The sequence below is a fragment of the Mesoplodon mirus genome (genome assembly GCF_964341445.2).
Source record: "Mesoplodon mirus genome assembly, chromosome: 15".
Lineage (NCBI taxonomy): Eukaryota > Metazoa > Chordata > Mammalia > Artiodactyla > Ziphiidae > Mesoplodon > Mesoplodon mirus.
Genome location: NC_138991.1, coordinates 50726154 through 50739966, shown reverse-complemented (window position 1 = coordinate 50739966; position 13813 = coordinate 50726154). Strand labels below are relative to the sequence as shown.

Sequence of the window (13813 nt, the reverse complement as noted above, 5' to 3'; positions counted from 1 at the left end):
AAACAAGTATTTTTGTAATGAGAATACAAAATTTCATAAAGAAAAGGCTTATTATTCCCTAATTCAATCCTCAAAAATAGAAGTGAATGTCTATATTATTTTTCCATTTTAAAGATAAGGGATCTTTATCTCACAGTGGTAAAGATACCTGTACAAAATTACACAATTAAGAAAGTACAAAGCCATTCTATGTCCCAAGCACATCCCATGCATTGGAAAGACAATACACCAAATGGAATTTACTAATAAAGCAACACCCTATATAAAGAAGACACAGACGTTCTATCTTCCTAGGGATCAGACCTTGCAGTGCCATCCCAGGAAATTAATTCCTTTCTTCTCCAATACTTACTCAAGTGGGTATCTACAATCAGATATGTAGCTGCAGGAATTTACTTTGCTAACTTAAGAGTTAATACAAACTAAAGACTTGCCAAACTTGATTCTTCTCTTTGCTGGAATTAGAATATTTTGTGATTGCAAGAAAGTGCAAGGCCACCTTGATAAAGAACAAGAACCTGAAGCCAATGGGATAGAACAGAGAAAAGAGAAATGTTTGCATGTACTTTCAAAATTCCAGCTCCGAGTACTTGTAATGAGGTGTGTGTGGGGTCCGGGGCAGGGGGATGGGAGGGGGGAGTGACTGAAAACTAAGTATCCAGCATTGGTGAATGATTATGAAAGTATACACTAACACAATGGAAGAATACCATGTAGTCCTTAAAAAGAATGTGTAGCTACTCTCCATATAAAGATCTTCAAGATGTTATTAAGGTGAAAAAATGGAAAAGCTCATAAATAAATAAATATCACACATACAACTACAGATACATATCTGCTTGAATATATAATTTTCTGGGAGAATAAAATAAGCATTATTAGCAGTGGGAGGTGGGATGGGGAGTCCTGAAATAACTTTATGTCTTTTAAGTTTAAAACACACACACACACACACACACACACACACACACACACACACATCCCTCCTTGGCTTAAAAGCAAGTCTTAAAAGCACTCATTTGATGATTTTCTATAATTAAACACTTCTTTCTTCTCTCTGATTCTAGGAAAAGGTAAAGAGCAACTTTACAAACTGTTACAGCTTTCATGATCACTTGACTGCTAACAAGACGCCTCCAAGAATTCAAATACACACAATCACATTTTGAAACCTTCAAGACATAGTTTAATCAGTAGTTGTAATGCACATTTATTAGCGAGAGCTGCACTTTAACAATTATACAGACATCACCTGCAGTTATTAAAGTTATCAAAATATATAAAAACATTCAAGTAAGAAGTATGCAAATTAGCAGCATTTAACTAAAATGAATATATTAGCATATTTCAGTATAATAATAGGGAAAGAAAACAGAGCTTCCATCTCACACACACACACACACACACACACCACACACACACACCCCACACAGAAAACTTGACTGTTTTCAGAAGCATGGTGAAGGCAAGAATGTTATACATGTAAATTCTCTAGGCAAAAATGCCAACAATTTAGAATTTTTTAAAAGTGAGGATGGAATGAACTTTCATTTGCTCAAAATTCCATGATACTAGTTATTAGACTTAAAAATTCATAAATCTTAACAAGATAAGAGAAGCTTGAAAGCTCATCAGTTTTATAGGTATAAAAATATCCCGTGTTAATACTACCTGTAGAAGAGCAGAAAAAAAAATTGTTTGGCAAAGGGACAAGTATACAGAAATATGTTAACTATGGTGAGCTTGTTTTGCTTCTCAGAGCAAGGAGTCAATCATTTTTGAGTAATGGGGGAGGGGGAGGGGGGAAGGGGGAGGGGGGGTAAATATTCTTCACAGCAGCAGCTTTCTAAAACCTGCACCCACCTTGAAATTCCAGGCTACCCCCAGGAAAGGTTTAGAGCCAGTGAAAGGAAGGAAAACAATAGAAAGAGGGTACAAACAGTCCGTTACAAAACTACAGTACTTTGAAAAAGATTTTGAAGGTATTAGAATGAAAACTGCTTACATTAAACCATAATCTAGGCTTATATTAAAAGGTTTAAAGCTATCAATTTCAGGTAAGCTTATGATGAGGTATTTATTGCATACGGTTTTTATGGTAACGGAAATTTGAAGAGACACTCTGCATGTTTTGTAAAATAAAATTAGAAATTTTAAGCACAAGAGAAACAATAGCCCTTAAAAATATGAATATGTACATTTAAGACGCCAGCATTCAGTCTAGTTTGGTACACTGGCACAGGCTGGCCTGATGCTGCAACCCACATGCCAAAACACTCAAAGACTCAACGGTCCTTTCCAGCCTGGCTCCGAACCATGAAGTGTCATTCAGAGACCTCAGTGCAGGACGGGAAATGGCCTTTGGAAGACTGAGAGACAAACTTTGCCTCTCAATCTTGATGGCACTCTGCCAAGTCCCCAAACCCAGGACTAGAGGGACGGAAGTTTTGTGGGTATCCAGGCCCTTAAAAGCAGTTTGCCCTGAGTAACAAAGCTGTAGCAAAATGCCCAGGAAGCTACGAAATCCAGGCTGCCATCCTGCCGCTGTTCCCCTCCTCATAGGGCTCAATCCAGGGCACTCAGGGCCTTGCTCACTCACACAGAAGGAAGGGCTTTTCTCTCCTATAATATTATTCTCATATTACATATTCTCATGTAGCTGAAATTACACAACCATCCTCTTCATGCTCCCACCATCTGGTCCAAACATCACAATTCAAGGGTTTCTCCATTTTAAAAAAATCCAGTCTCCATTCTAAGTCTACAGAACCATCCTAGAGAGTTACTACTTCTTAAGGAACACTTCTCAGCCTAAACCCCCAGAACCTGGATCCAAAGAACTAACCCAGGCTCATGGATAGATGACCTCTACAGCTAACTTTAAAAGACAACATGAATAAGCTTGTAAAACTATAAATGGTCTCTCTGCAATTTTGGTTGAAAAGCTTCAATGGCTTCAGTGTTTTGGTTGAGCCTGAGCTGCAGGGCCTCAGGCAAACCTACTTTTCTAAGTCCCTAAAGCATTAATCAGGGGCTGGCTTATGTAAACACAGGCACTGGAGCTGCACGTATGGAGCCACTTGCAGGAAAGGCCCAAATTCCAGAAAAATACATTTAAAAATTTCTGCTAAAATCTCAGGTGGATGGTGTAGGCTGGCAGGTCACCAGGCCAGCCTGTAAACCGCACGCTGCAGCATCTCCCCGTCAGTCTAGCCGGTTCCTCATATCCCTCTGGGCTTCTGTTAGTTTCTGGATTAGATAACGCTTGTCACGACTTTCCTAAAAACACAGACAGGTTCAAGAGCACATTCAATATATTTGGAAACAAATACCATTATTTCGACCTAAGAAATTACCTATCAGACTTGGTAGGTAATAACCACTGGACCATGGCAATGGCCTCCAAATTGCCTCTTTCACTCTTCCTCCCTCCCCAGCCCCTGGTCCACAAAGCGGCCTTGTAAAAATGTTCCTTTAAAAATGAACATCAGACTTTTACCTACCACCCTCCAATGGCTTCCCATCACACTCAGAATTAAACCCAAACTTCCCACCAGAGCCCTCAGGTGATGCTGTGACCCCAGCTATGCTGTGACTCTAGCATCGCCTTGCCTCTCCCCATCATCCTGCACCCTCCAGCCACACCGCCCTTCCCCCAGGGCCCAGGAGTGCCCGGCTCACTCGTCGATGTACCTTCTGCCTGTTACTCTCATGCCCAAGATCTCCCATAATTGGCTCCTCTCATCAATCGAGTCTCAGCTACACCGTCACCGCCTCCTTCTGTGGCCACCATCTCAGCGGCAGATGGTCCACCCGCCACTCTAACTACCTCTCTGTATCATCTTCATACCAGTTATCACAATTGGAATTTATCTTTTTTCTTTAACTACTAAGCAGCCTTGTCTCTCTTCTTCACCTGTGTATCCCAGCACAGTATGAGGATACAAATGTTGAGGGAATGGATGAGTCAGGGAATGAATGGGGCTGGAGGAGGCCGAGCCTGAAGGCAGGGTTCTGGGGGAGTGGTGATGGGAAATCCCACCCTCTCCCTGGGAAAAGCTCCCCATTCCTTTCAGTGTCCTGGGTACATGTCCCAGCCTTGCCCCTGGGACTGGTGCTTCCTTACCAGGGACAGCTGCTCTCGGAGCTGGACAACCACCCGCTTGTGCGCTCCTGCTAGGGCGATGAAGTAGAACATAACGAGACTGCAACAAAAGGCAAGAGGTCACTAGGGAGTTTGTACCATCTGAAGGCCACTGGAAAACAACCCGGCACACTTTGCCAGGAACAGTTTTACTTTTGTTAGAAAAAAAGAAAGAAAACCCTCATGTCTCCCAAGCAGAGGGCATCAGAAACAACCAGGGGTATACATCTGAAACTAGCACAACATTGTAAATCAACTATACTCCAACAAAAAGAAAAGAAAAAAAAAAAAAAACAGCCAGAGGGGTTTTATTTGGCAGTGGCAGCAGAGATTGATTCCTGCCTTGCTTTCTAGAGTTAATATTAAAAGCTGCTGATGCTCCCCTGGCACACACATGAAAGGGGAGAGAGGAGGAGACGGGCCAGAAGGTCAGCTCAGCACAGAAAGAACTGGCTGTGGATGATCACTGTGGAACCTCCCTGGCCTCAGTTTCCTCATCTATAAAATGGGGATAATAGAGGAAAATCCAGTGATAACAAGCCTAAGATAATACAATTTTGAATAAAAGCAACTGGCAATTGGTTCCTGTTTTCTGTGCAGGGGAGGTGGCTGCCTGTCCAGTCTCCCCAGAGAGGGCTGAGGGCCACTGGAATCAGTGATGTCAGTCTTCTCTTCTGGAAGTCCTCATGGCCAAGGACAAGAATGACCCCCAAAGATGTGGAAGCCAGATCAGCTAACCACCACCAGATGGTGCCAGCCAAACCACAGCTGGGGTGAATTGATTAGGATGGAACTGCTGGACTCTGGATCCTTGCAATTCCAGGCTAACTGGCTGCAACCCCACATCATTTTATTAATATCAAAGGTATCCTGTCTTTAACAAATAAATTTTTTAACCCCTTTCTTGCATTATGGTGGGGTTTTCCTCTAATAATATCTATATCGTAGGATAACTGTGATGATTGCATGAGTTAATACATGTAAGCTACAATCAATTCCAGTGATTTGTGGTAGTTCTCTTCTGTTCTATAGTCTCCAGGAACACTGAACCAGTGCCCCGAGGGGAAATACGGAATAGGTTCCTTTATGCCCCAGGTCACAACATTTTTGTCAACTGATCAATACTGTGTTTTATGTTTCTTGAGAGAGAAGGTTATTAATACATAACCCTGTTTCTGTTTCAAGACACCTTATTTCATATCACTGAACTCACAGCCAACAGCACCATGACATGTGCCTGAATGAAGCTTATCTAACACACATATTTTCTTCATAAAACCCATCCCAGCCTTCTTGCACTTAGGAACCCTAGACAGCACTTCAGCTCTACGCGTGAACAGTGAAATCACCAACCAAAAGCACAAGATGCAAGAAACATTGCGCTAAATGGATCACAAAAAGGACACTTAAGTTACAGTCTGAGCTATGGTTTGAATATTTGTGTCCCCCTCAAATTCATATGTTGCAAAATCCGAATCCCAAGGTGATGGTATTAGAACGTGGGGCCTCTGGGAGGTGATTAGGTCATGAGGAGCCCTCACAAATGGGATTAGTGGCCTTAAAAAAGGGACTCCAGAGAGCACCCTAGTCCCTTCTGCCATATGAGAATACAAGAAGTCTGTAAGCCCGAAGAGGATCTTCACCCGACCATGCTGGCACTTTGATCTTGGACTTCCAGCCTCCAGAGCCGTAAAAAATAAATTTCTGTTGTTTAGCCACCCAGTCTATGACATTTCACTATAGCAGCCCAAATGCACTGAGACATTGTGCATCAGGCAACTCAAATTTTTTGCTACTCTATGCATGTCTACAAATAATCACCAAAAAAAAAACACCATTAGTACTGATTTTTGGGTTACAAAAATATTTTAGCTAGTAAGCACATTTGCAATACAGAAAAAAATACATAATTTATGAATAATGAGAATGGGCTATAGTTAGAACAATGCCTAGTACAAAGTAAGTCCTCAACAGATATTTGTGATTAGAATTACACTCACAATGAATCACTGCACAAAAACCCTCGTCACCCCTGCACCCAACACTTGTCATTTACCAAGCCTTCACTAAAGGCCAGGTCCTCTGCTAAGCACTTCACCATGTGTCCTTCTTCTCACAGCCCTACGAGGTATGTGCCATTCTTATTCCCATTTTCCAGGTGAGGAAATCGAGGCTCAGAGAGGGTATGTGATGACCTGAGGCCACACAGCTTGTAAGTGGTAGAGCCAGGGTTCAAGTGCATGCTTCTAGTCTGGTGCTCTTCTCTCAGCCCAGTTATCAGTTCCTTTTCCAAAGAGCAACTAATTTTGTGAATAATCAGTAATATAATAATAGGCAACATTTATTGGGTTATATTTTATAACTCAGGCTTCTGGCTAAGTACAGATCCCCATTACAAGTGGGATCTCCCTGAACCTGCTCAGTGACCCTCTGAAAGAATTGCTACTGGTATTATTTTGACATCTTAGAGATGGGAAAGTGCGGCTCAGAGAGGTTTGGTACCATATCAAGAGTCGCGGGTGAGGGCTTCCCTGGTGGCGCAGTGGTTGAGAGTCCGCCTGCCGATGCGGGGATCGCGGGTTCGTGCCCCGGTCCGGGGGGTCCCGCGTGTCGCGGGGCAGCTGGGCCCGTGGGCCGTGGCCGCTGGGCCTGCGCGTCCGGAGCCTGTGCTCCGCAGCGGAAGAGGCCGCAGCAGTGAGAGGCCCGCGTACCGCAAAAAACAAACAAACAAATAAAAAAAAGAGTCGCGGGTGAGCTCCATTTTCCAGCGGAGAGGAGCCCACCAGCCACAGTGGAAAATACCCGCAGAATCCAGGTGGTTCTCACTCACCAGATGATCATGAAGAAAGGCACTGCGAAGGCTTCCGACGTGATGCCATAGACCAGAGACTGCAGCGAGCTGGGGAAGGTGCTCACCATCTTGGGGACCGCCTCCCAGGTGGTGTTGAAGTTGGTGAAGGGCCCACAGGCTTTGGAGGAAGGGATGCTACCAGGACACAGAGCACGGGGCTCAGGGCCAGGCCTGCAGCACAGGCTGAGCATCCCTCCTCTGCATATCCACAAAGCTTTGTTAACAGTGACCCACAAGGATCCGCCTGACCTCATGGGCCTTCTGGAATATTCTGGTCAAAAATGCTTATCCTGAAATCTCATCAAGTCTCTAGACCTGACTTCCAGTTTATAGGAAATTCAGGACAGAAGGTCAAGTTTAAAAACAAGAGTTACCATATGATCCTGCAATCCCACTTCTGGGCATATACCTGGAGAAAACTCTAATTCAAAAAGATACATGCACACCCATGTTCATAGCAGTACTATTTACAGTAGCCAGGACATGGAAGCAATCTAAGTATACATCAACAGATGAATGGATAGGAAGATGTGTGTGTACACACACACACACACACACACACACACACACACACACACACAATGGAATATTACTCAGCCATGAAAAAGAATGAAATAATGCCATTTGCAGCAACATGGATGGACTTAGAGATGATCATACTAAGTGAAGTAAGCCAGACAGAGAAAGACAAATATCATATGATATTGCTTATATGTGGAATCTAAAAAAAAGATACAAATGAACTTATTTACAAAACAGAAATAGACCCACAGACATAGAAAACTAACTTATGGTTACCAAAGGGGAAGGCCGGGGGCTAGGGATAAATTAGGAGTTTGGGATACACACTACTATATGTAAAACAGATAACCAACAAGGACCTACTGTATAGCACAGGGAACTATACTCAATATTTCGTAATAACCTAAAACAGAAAAGAATGTGAAAAAGAAAAAACCATATATATACGGCTGAATCACATTGCTGTACACCTAAAACTAACACAACATTGTAAATCAACTATACTTCAAAAAGAAAAAAGAACCTGTTACTTGAAGATAGCTACTCTGGTGATATTTTAGAACAACAATAAATTGAGCACCAGAAATTAAAAGAAGAAGAAGAAGGTCAAGTTAAACGACACTGTGAGAAAGCAATCAGACACCTCCAGAATGTGGGGAGTCTGCCCTTCAGTCTCTTAATTTAGTGGTGAGGAAACTGTTTGAAGAATCAAAGACTAAGGAGAAGTAATGAGTAAAACTTGAAAGATCTGGGCTTCCCTGGTGGCGCAGTGGTTGGGAGTCCGCCTGACGATGCAGGGGACACGGGTTCGTGCCCCGGTCCGGGAAGATCCCACATGCCGCGGAGCAGCTGGGCCCGTGAGCCATGGCCGCTGAGCCTGTGCGTCCGGAGCCTGTGCTCCGCAACGGGAGAGGCCACAGCAGTGAGAGGCCCGCGTATCGCAAAAAAAAAAAAAAAAAAAAAAAGAAAAAACTTGAAAGATCTTCATTTAAAAAATAAAGCTATAGGGCTTCCCTGGTGGCGCAGTGGTTGAGAGTCCGCCTGCCGATGCAGGGGACACGGGTTCATGCCCCGGTCCAGGAAGATCCCACATGCCGCGGAGTGGCTGGGCCCATGAGCCATGGCTGCTGAGCCTGAGCGTCCGGAGCCTGTGCTCCACTCAACAGTGAGAGGCCCGCGTACCAAAAATAAATAAATTAATTAATTAAATAAAATAAAAAATAAAGCTATAAAAGACTATCTTGGGACTGGAGAAATTTGAAAATGGCAGGAATATGATATTGGCATTAATTTTCTTAGGTGTGATAATGTTATTGTGGATATATGGAAGGGAGAATGTCCTTAGTTTTAGGAACTACACGTTCAAGTATTTAGGAATGAAATGTCATGATGCCTACAGCTTAATTTCAAATGGTTCATCATCACACACACAAAAAACGTATGTATACACAGAGAGAAAACAAACATAGCAGAATGTTAACAGCTGGGACAGCCAGGTAAAGGGTATATAAATTTTCATTGTTGCTTTTTTCAACTTTTCTGTAGATTTAAAATTTTTCAAAATAAAAAGTAGGGAAAAATAAAATTACAATGGAAAAAATTAAATTAAGGCTTACAAGAATTGCCTATATTCTTATCATAAAGTTCTGTGTAGGAAATTTTCCACTGCAGCTCTATTTTAGGGATAAAAATAGATTCCTGGAAACAATCTAAATGTTGTTTAAGGAAATGGATGAACAATTTAGGATCCATTCATACAACAGAATAAAGAACCCCTGAGAGAGAGACAAACACATACAGATATGACTGTCTTAGACAGAAACTAAGTAGTTAGGAAATAGAATTGGAGTATGAACTTCCGCCATACACTCTTTTATACTTTTTGAGTTCTGTTCCATGTGAATGTATTTCTTATTAAAAAAAATCAAAGCTAAAAATTACTTTAAAAGAATGAGAGCTCTCTATGCGCTGGCCTGGAAAAGGGCACAATATAAAGTGAAAAAAAAATTAAACTGCCAAATAGTATTATTCCATATGCATTAAAAATACATTTTTCATAATAACTTTCTGGAAGGGTTCATAAAATGTTAACAGTGGTCACCTCTTAGAGTAGGACTAAGAGGTGGGAATGGGGAGCAATATTTTCTCTTTAATTTATACCCTTTTCTGTACTGCTTGAATTTTTCAATATATGTAACATGCCACTATTACAATAAAAATATATAGACTCAATTTAGTTTAAAAAATACTAAAACCTGAGAGAGGAATTCAAAATTCTAGACTTTTCATTTAAAGATTAAGAAATGGAAAAAAATAAGATAAAATAAAATAAAGATGAAGAAATGGAATTCCATGAGACTGTAAGTCAAGGGTTGGCAAACTATAGCCCACAGGCCAAATCTGGCCCACAGCCAATTTTTTTTCTTTTTAATATTTATTTAGTTGCACCCAGTCTTTGTTGCCACACGTGGGCTCCTTAGCTGAGGCATGCATGTGGGATCTAGTTCCCTGACCAGGGATTGCACCTGGGCCCCCTGCACTGGGAGTGCAGAGTCTTACCCACTGCACCACCAGGGAAGTCCCAAGCCTAATTTTTATAAATGAAGTTTTACTGGAACACAGTCATGCCTGTTAGTTTATATATCATCTATGGCTGCAACATAGATGATATGTAAACACTTGAGCTGAATAGGTGTTATAGAAACCATATGGCCCAGAAAACCTAAATCATTTACCCTCTTTCCAGCCTCTGGTATAAATGGTTAGAACACTAGGGAGTGGCATCACTGGTATCTGAACCCTCAACTTCCCATCCTCAGGACTGAGCATTTCTGCTTGTTCCAAATTCCACACTGGACACTACATTCCTTGTGCCATGTCTGAATTGTCTTTATACCCCTAGCAGCTAGCACAGTGCTTGGCAATAGAAGATACTCCAAGTCTTCTCAGTGACCATGTATTAACTTCATAATCAGAAACAAAAAAACAATCCCAAAGGGGACTAGAAGAGAGATACTAGGAAAAGGGATCTGGGTAGAATAGAGCCAACCAACACTCTCAAACACAGTGAGAACCCTGCAAGCCCAAGTTCAGAAGTGACCCACGATATTCCAGCATCCAGAGGGAGATTCTGAAACAAAGGTGGGCCTGGCTGAGCCAGGAGTGACTTACTGACCTCTGCGGATGGAGCACTGTGAGGAAAGCCAATAAAGAATGCAATGAAGCCTTTAACATAAAAGGCAGACATGTCAAGGAGGGAATGTTCTAGAAGACAAAGTCATATTTACCGTGCCATGCTGATTGTCAGAGGTATTATTGCCAAGCACAGCCCAATCAGCAACACCAACAGGAAGAAGAAATTAGAATTAGATGCTCTGAACTGCCTCGGAGAGGGTTTGCAGGTATAAAGAAGACTTATCTAAGGGGAGAGGAAGAAAGAGGAAAAATTAAGAGCACAGCTTCCTTGAGGATAAATGAGCACAGTCATGTATTATAGAATGTAAATCGGTATAATCTTTCTAGATTTTCTATACTGCTTTCTAGTCAGCAGTATAGACCAAAATTTTTAAAATGGGTCAAAAAATAAGTATATGGATATTTACTGCTACAGTTGTTAATAACAGGGAATAACTGAAAGCAACCTAAGTAGCTACCCAAGGGGTTCCTTAAAGGTTAAAGTGCATCTACACAATGGAAAATCACATAGCCCTTAGAAAAGCTTCATATCCTACACGGCACTGTGAAATGAAAAGGGTAGATTCCAAAACTCTGTACTGTATGATCTTGTTTAAGTTTTTTTTTTAGTATTTTTTAAACATTTTACTGTAAATTTCTTTCCTTTTTTTAGCTTTATTGAGGTATAATTGACAAATAAAATGGTAAGATACTTAAGAGCATACAATGTGATGATTTGAAAGAATTCGAAAAGTATTTATTCTCTACAGGGGTTTAAATATATACTAAATATATACACACCCAAACAGGAGATATTTGCTTGAATTTTACAAGCATATGTATTTTTCCTATATATTAAAAATAAATATTTCCATTGAGGGAAAAAAGACTTGAAGGAGAAATCAGGTGGGGACGGGGAGAGGGGTACAGTTAACAGGCATCCAATTCCTCCTTAATATTCTAGAAAGCTACAGCCTCGGGAAGGGGCATCAAGCTCCTGTGACTGCAGCAGCTGGAACATCTTGTGAGCCGAGGGCACTGAGCACCAGGGACACTTGGTGTCCTGTTAGGGTATCTGGGGGCAGGTGGCCAGTCAGACTGGGGTGTCAGAACTCAGTCCAGTGCCTGTGACCCATTCCATTACCCCTACACTGGCTTTACTGGGCTACACACTAGGAAACCACTGCCTAACACATTTTCTGGAAGAAGAACAAGTTCCTCTGAGCTTTCTCACATCCATCTCTCCTTTGGTGACTTCAGCCAATTTAAGTTGCCAAATGAAAGCATCAGAACATTCTTCAAAGGCCAAAACACCCAGGTAGAAAGTATGACCCAATTCAAGGCCCTGCCTACTGGATTAAGAGCTTAGGCTCTGGAGTGAGGTAAATCTGGGTTCAAATCTCAGGAGTCAGTTATAAGCTGTGTGAGCTTGGACTGTTACCGTTACTTACCTCTCTAAACTTCAGCTTCCTAATTTATACAATATGGTTACTAGCAGTGCCTACTTCAAAGGATGTATCGTTGTCATTGTTATTACTACTATTATTACTTCCATTTATGAATCCTCAGGGCTTGGCATAATAGGTGATCAATAATGTCAGGGGTTATTAACAGAGGCTACCTCTGGAAGAAGGGATGGAATACATATCTGTATTGTTTACATGTTTAATAGTGAGCATATATTGCCTCTACAATAAAGAAAAAGTTTGGTTAATGAGCCCAGATAAGTTAGTCCTCTATAGAGCTACTTCACCCATTAAGCACTTAGTTCAGGTACAATGCCTAGGGCCTGTGAGCTGTTTGAGGAGCTACACAAATAATTGAGAACTGAAAATAAATGCACCAGCTCCAAAATCCAAACACAAAACTACAAAACTTTAATTAATAAACCTTTTGTTAAACATCACCAAAATGAACCACTGTCAACTGATCAATCAATTGCAACGCAACTCTTAGTTACATACAAAAAACATTTAAATCACAGGAGCAAAATCATTCTTAACAAAACTCTCAAAATGATAAAAATGTGAAAATCCATTCAAAGTCTTTTTTTCCAGAATAAAAATATGTATCAAATAAGGGATGCAATTTTGATACATCTAATGGGATGTGGGTGGGCTCCAAGCATGTGTGCCGAATGTTTTGCAAGGTCAAAGATGGTCTCGGTGACTGACCCCTCAACCCCACCTCTCCTTACCTCTTTCACGTAAAAGATGATAATGAACTTCAAGGTTGCAACTGCAGGAAGAAGGGGTGAGAAGAAGGCTCCAATCCAGCAAATGGTTTGCCCATAAACGATCCCTAGGACATTATCAGGGATAGCAAACTCCTGCTGTCCCCAGCACTGAAACAGCTTCCAAGAGGAACAGTAGGTCACCAGGATCCTGGAAACAAACAGGACCATTTATCACCTGGACTACAGTGTCTGCCAAGGCCACAGAACCACATCCACAAAATTAGGGCTGTTTCCACACATACTTCTTATGGAAACTGGTTAGTCATATGTCTAGAAGATGTAGAATACAGTGAACTCTGGAATCATTAACAAGTCTCAGATCTACAGTTTATCAGCCAAATAACGTTAGATAAGGCTCATTTTTCTCATCTGGAATGTGAGGGGATTATAATACAGCCTACTTCACTGCATTGTAGTTGACAGTAAATGACACGGGCAGTCTCTGTGCCCTAGTTTGCCACTCAATCCAAAAAGTATTGAGCTATTGTGCATCCACACAGAAAATGGCTTATGAGGACCCTACCACCCTGCATGCTACTCCCTGGAATCCTAGCTTTCTACAAAAACCCTAGGACCAGGGGCCTGAGATAAACACACATAGTTGTTCACTATAGCATTACCACATATCAGCAAAAACATTGGAAACAACCTAAATGCCCATCAGTAGGGGCTGCATCGACAAATCAGAAGCCATGGGTACAGTGGAATAACATACAGTCCTTAAAACGAGAGAGGAAAATCCACGTGCCTTGACAGGGAAAGTTGTTCATGGTAGTTTGTTTGTATGGGGGAGAAAAAGCAAGCTGCGGACCCATGTGGATGTACCAGGATCCCATTTGTGGGTAAAAAACAACACTTCCAGCAAGACTGTGTGTTTACTTACACA

At 41.6% G+C, this 13813-nt stretch overlaps 1 protein-coding gene across 2 annotated transcripts in view; it reads right to left on the bottom strand.

Moving 5' to 3' along the window:
• Positions 1 to 1198: 1198 nt before the first annotated feature.
• Positions 1199 to 13813, bottom strand: part of TMC7 (transmembrane channel like 7) — a 57875-nt gene continuing 45260 nt past the window's right edge. Inside the window, exons 12-16 of one of the 2 annotated variants that reach the window (XM_082645882.1) lie at positions 12889 to 13075; positions 10805 to 10935; positions 6975 to 7130; positions 4127 to 4205; positions 1199 to 3279 (exon numbers count right to left, since the gene is read on the bottom strand). In XM_082645882.1, coding sequence (XP_082502008.1) covers positions 3205 to 3279; positions 4127 to 4205; positions 6975 to 7130; positions 10805 to 10935; positions 12889 to 13075 — 628 coding nt within the window. In that variant the 3' untranslated portion in view covers positions 1199 to 3204. The remainder of the gene's footprint in view (positions 3280 to 4126; positions 4206 to 6974; positions 7131 to 10804; positions 10936 to 12888; positions 13076 to 13813) is intronic. The other variant, XM_082645883.1, reaches the window with a different exon arrangement.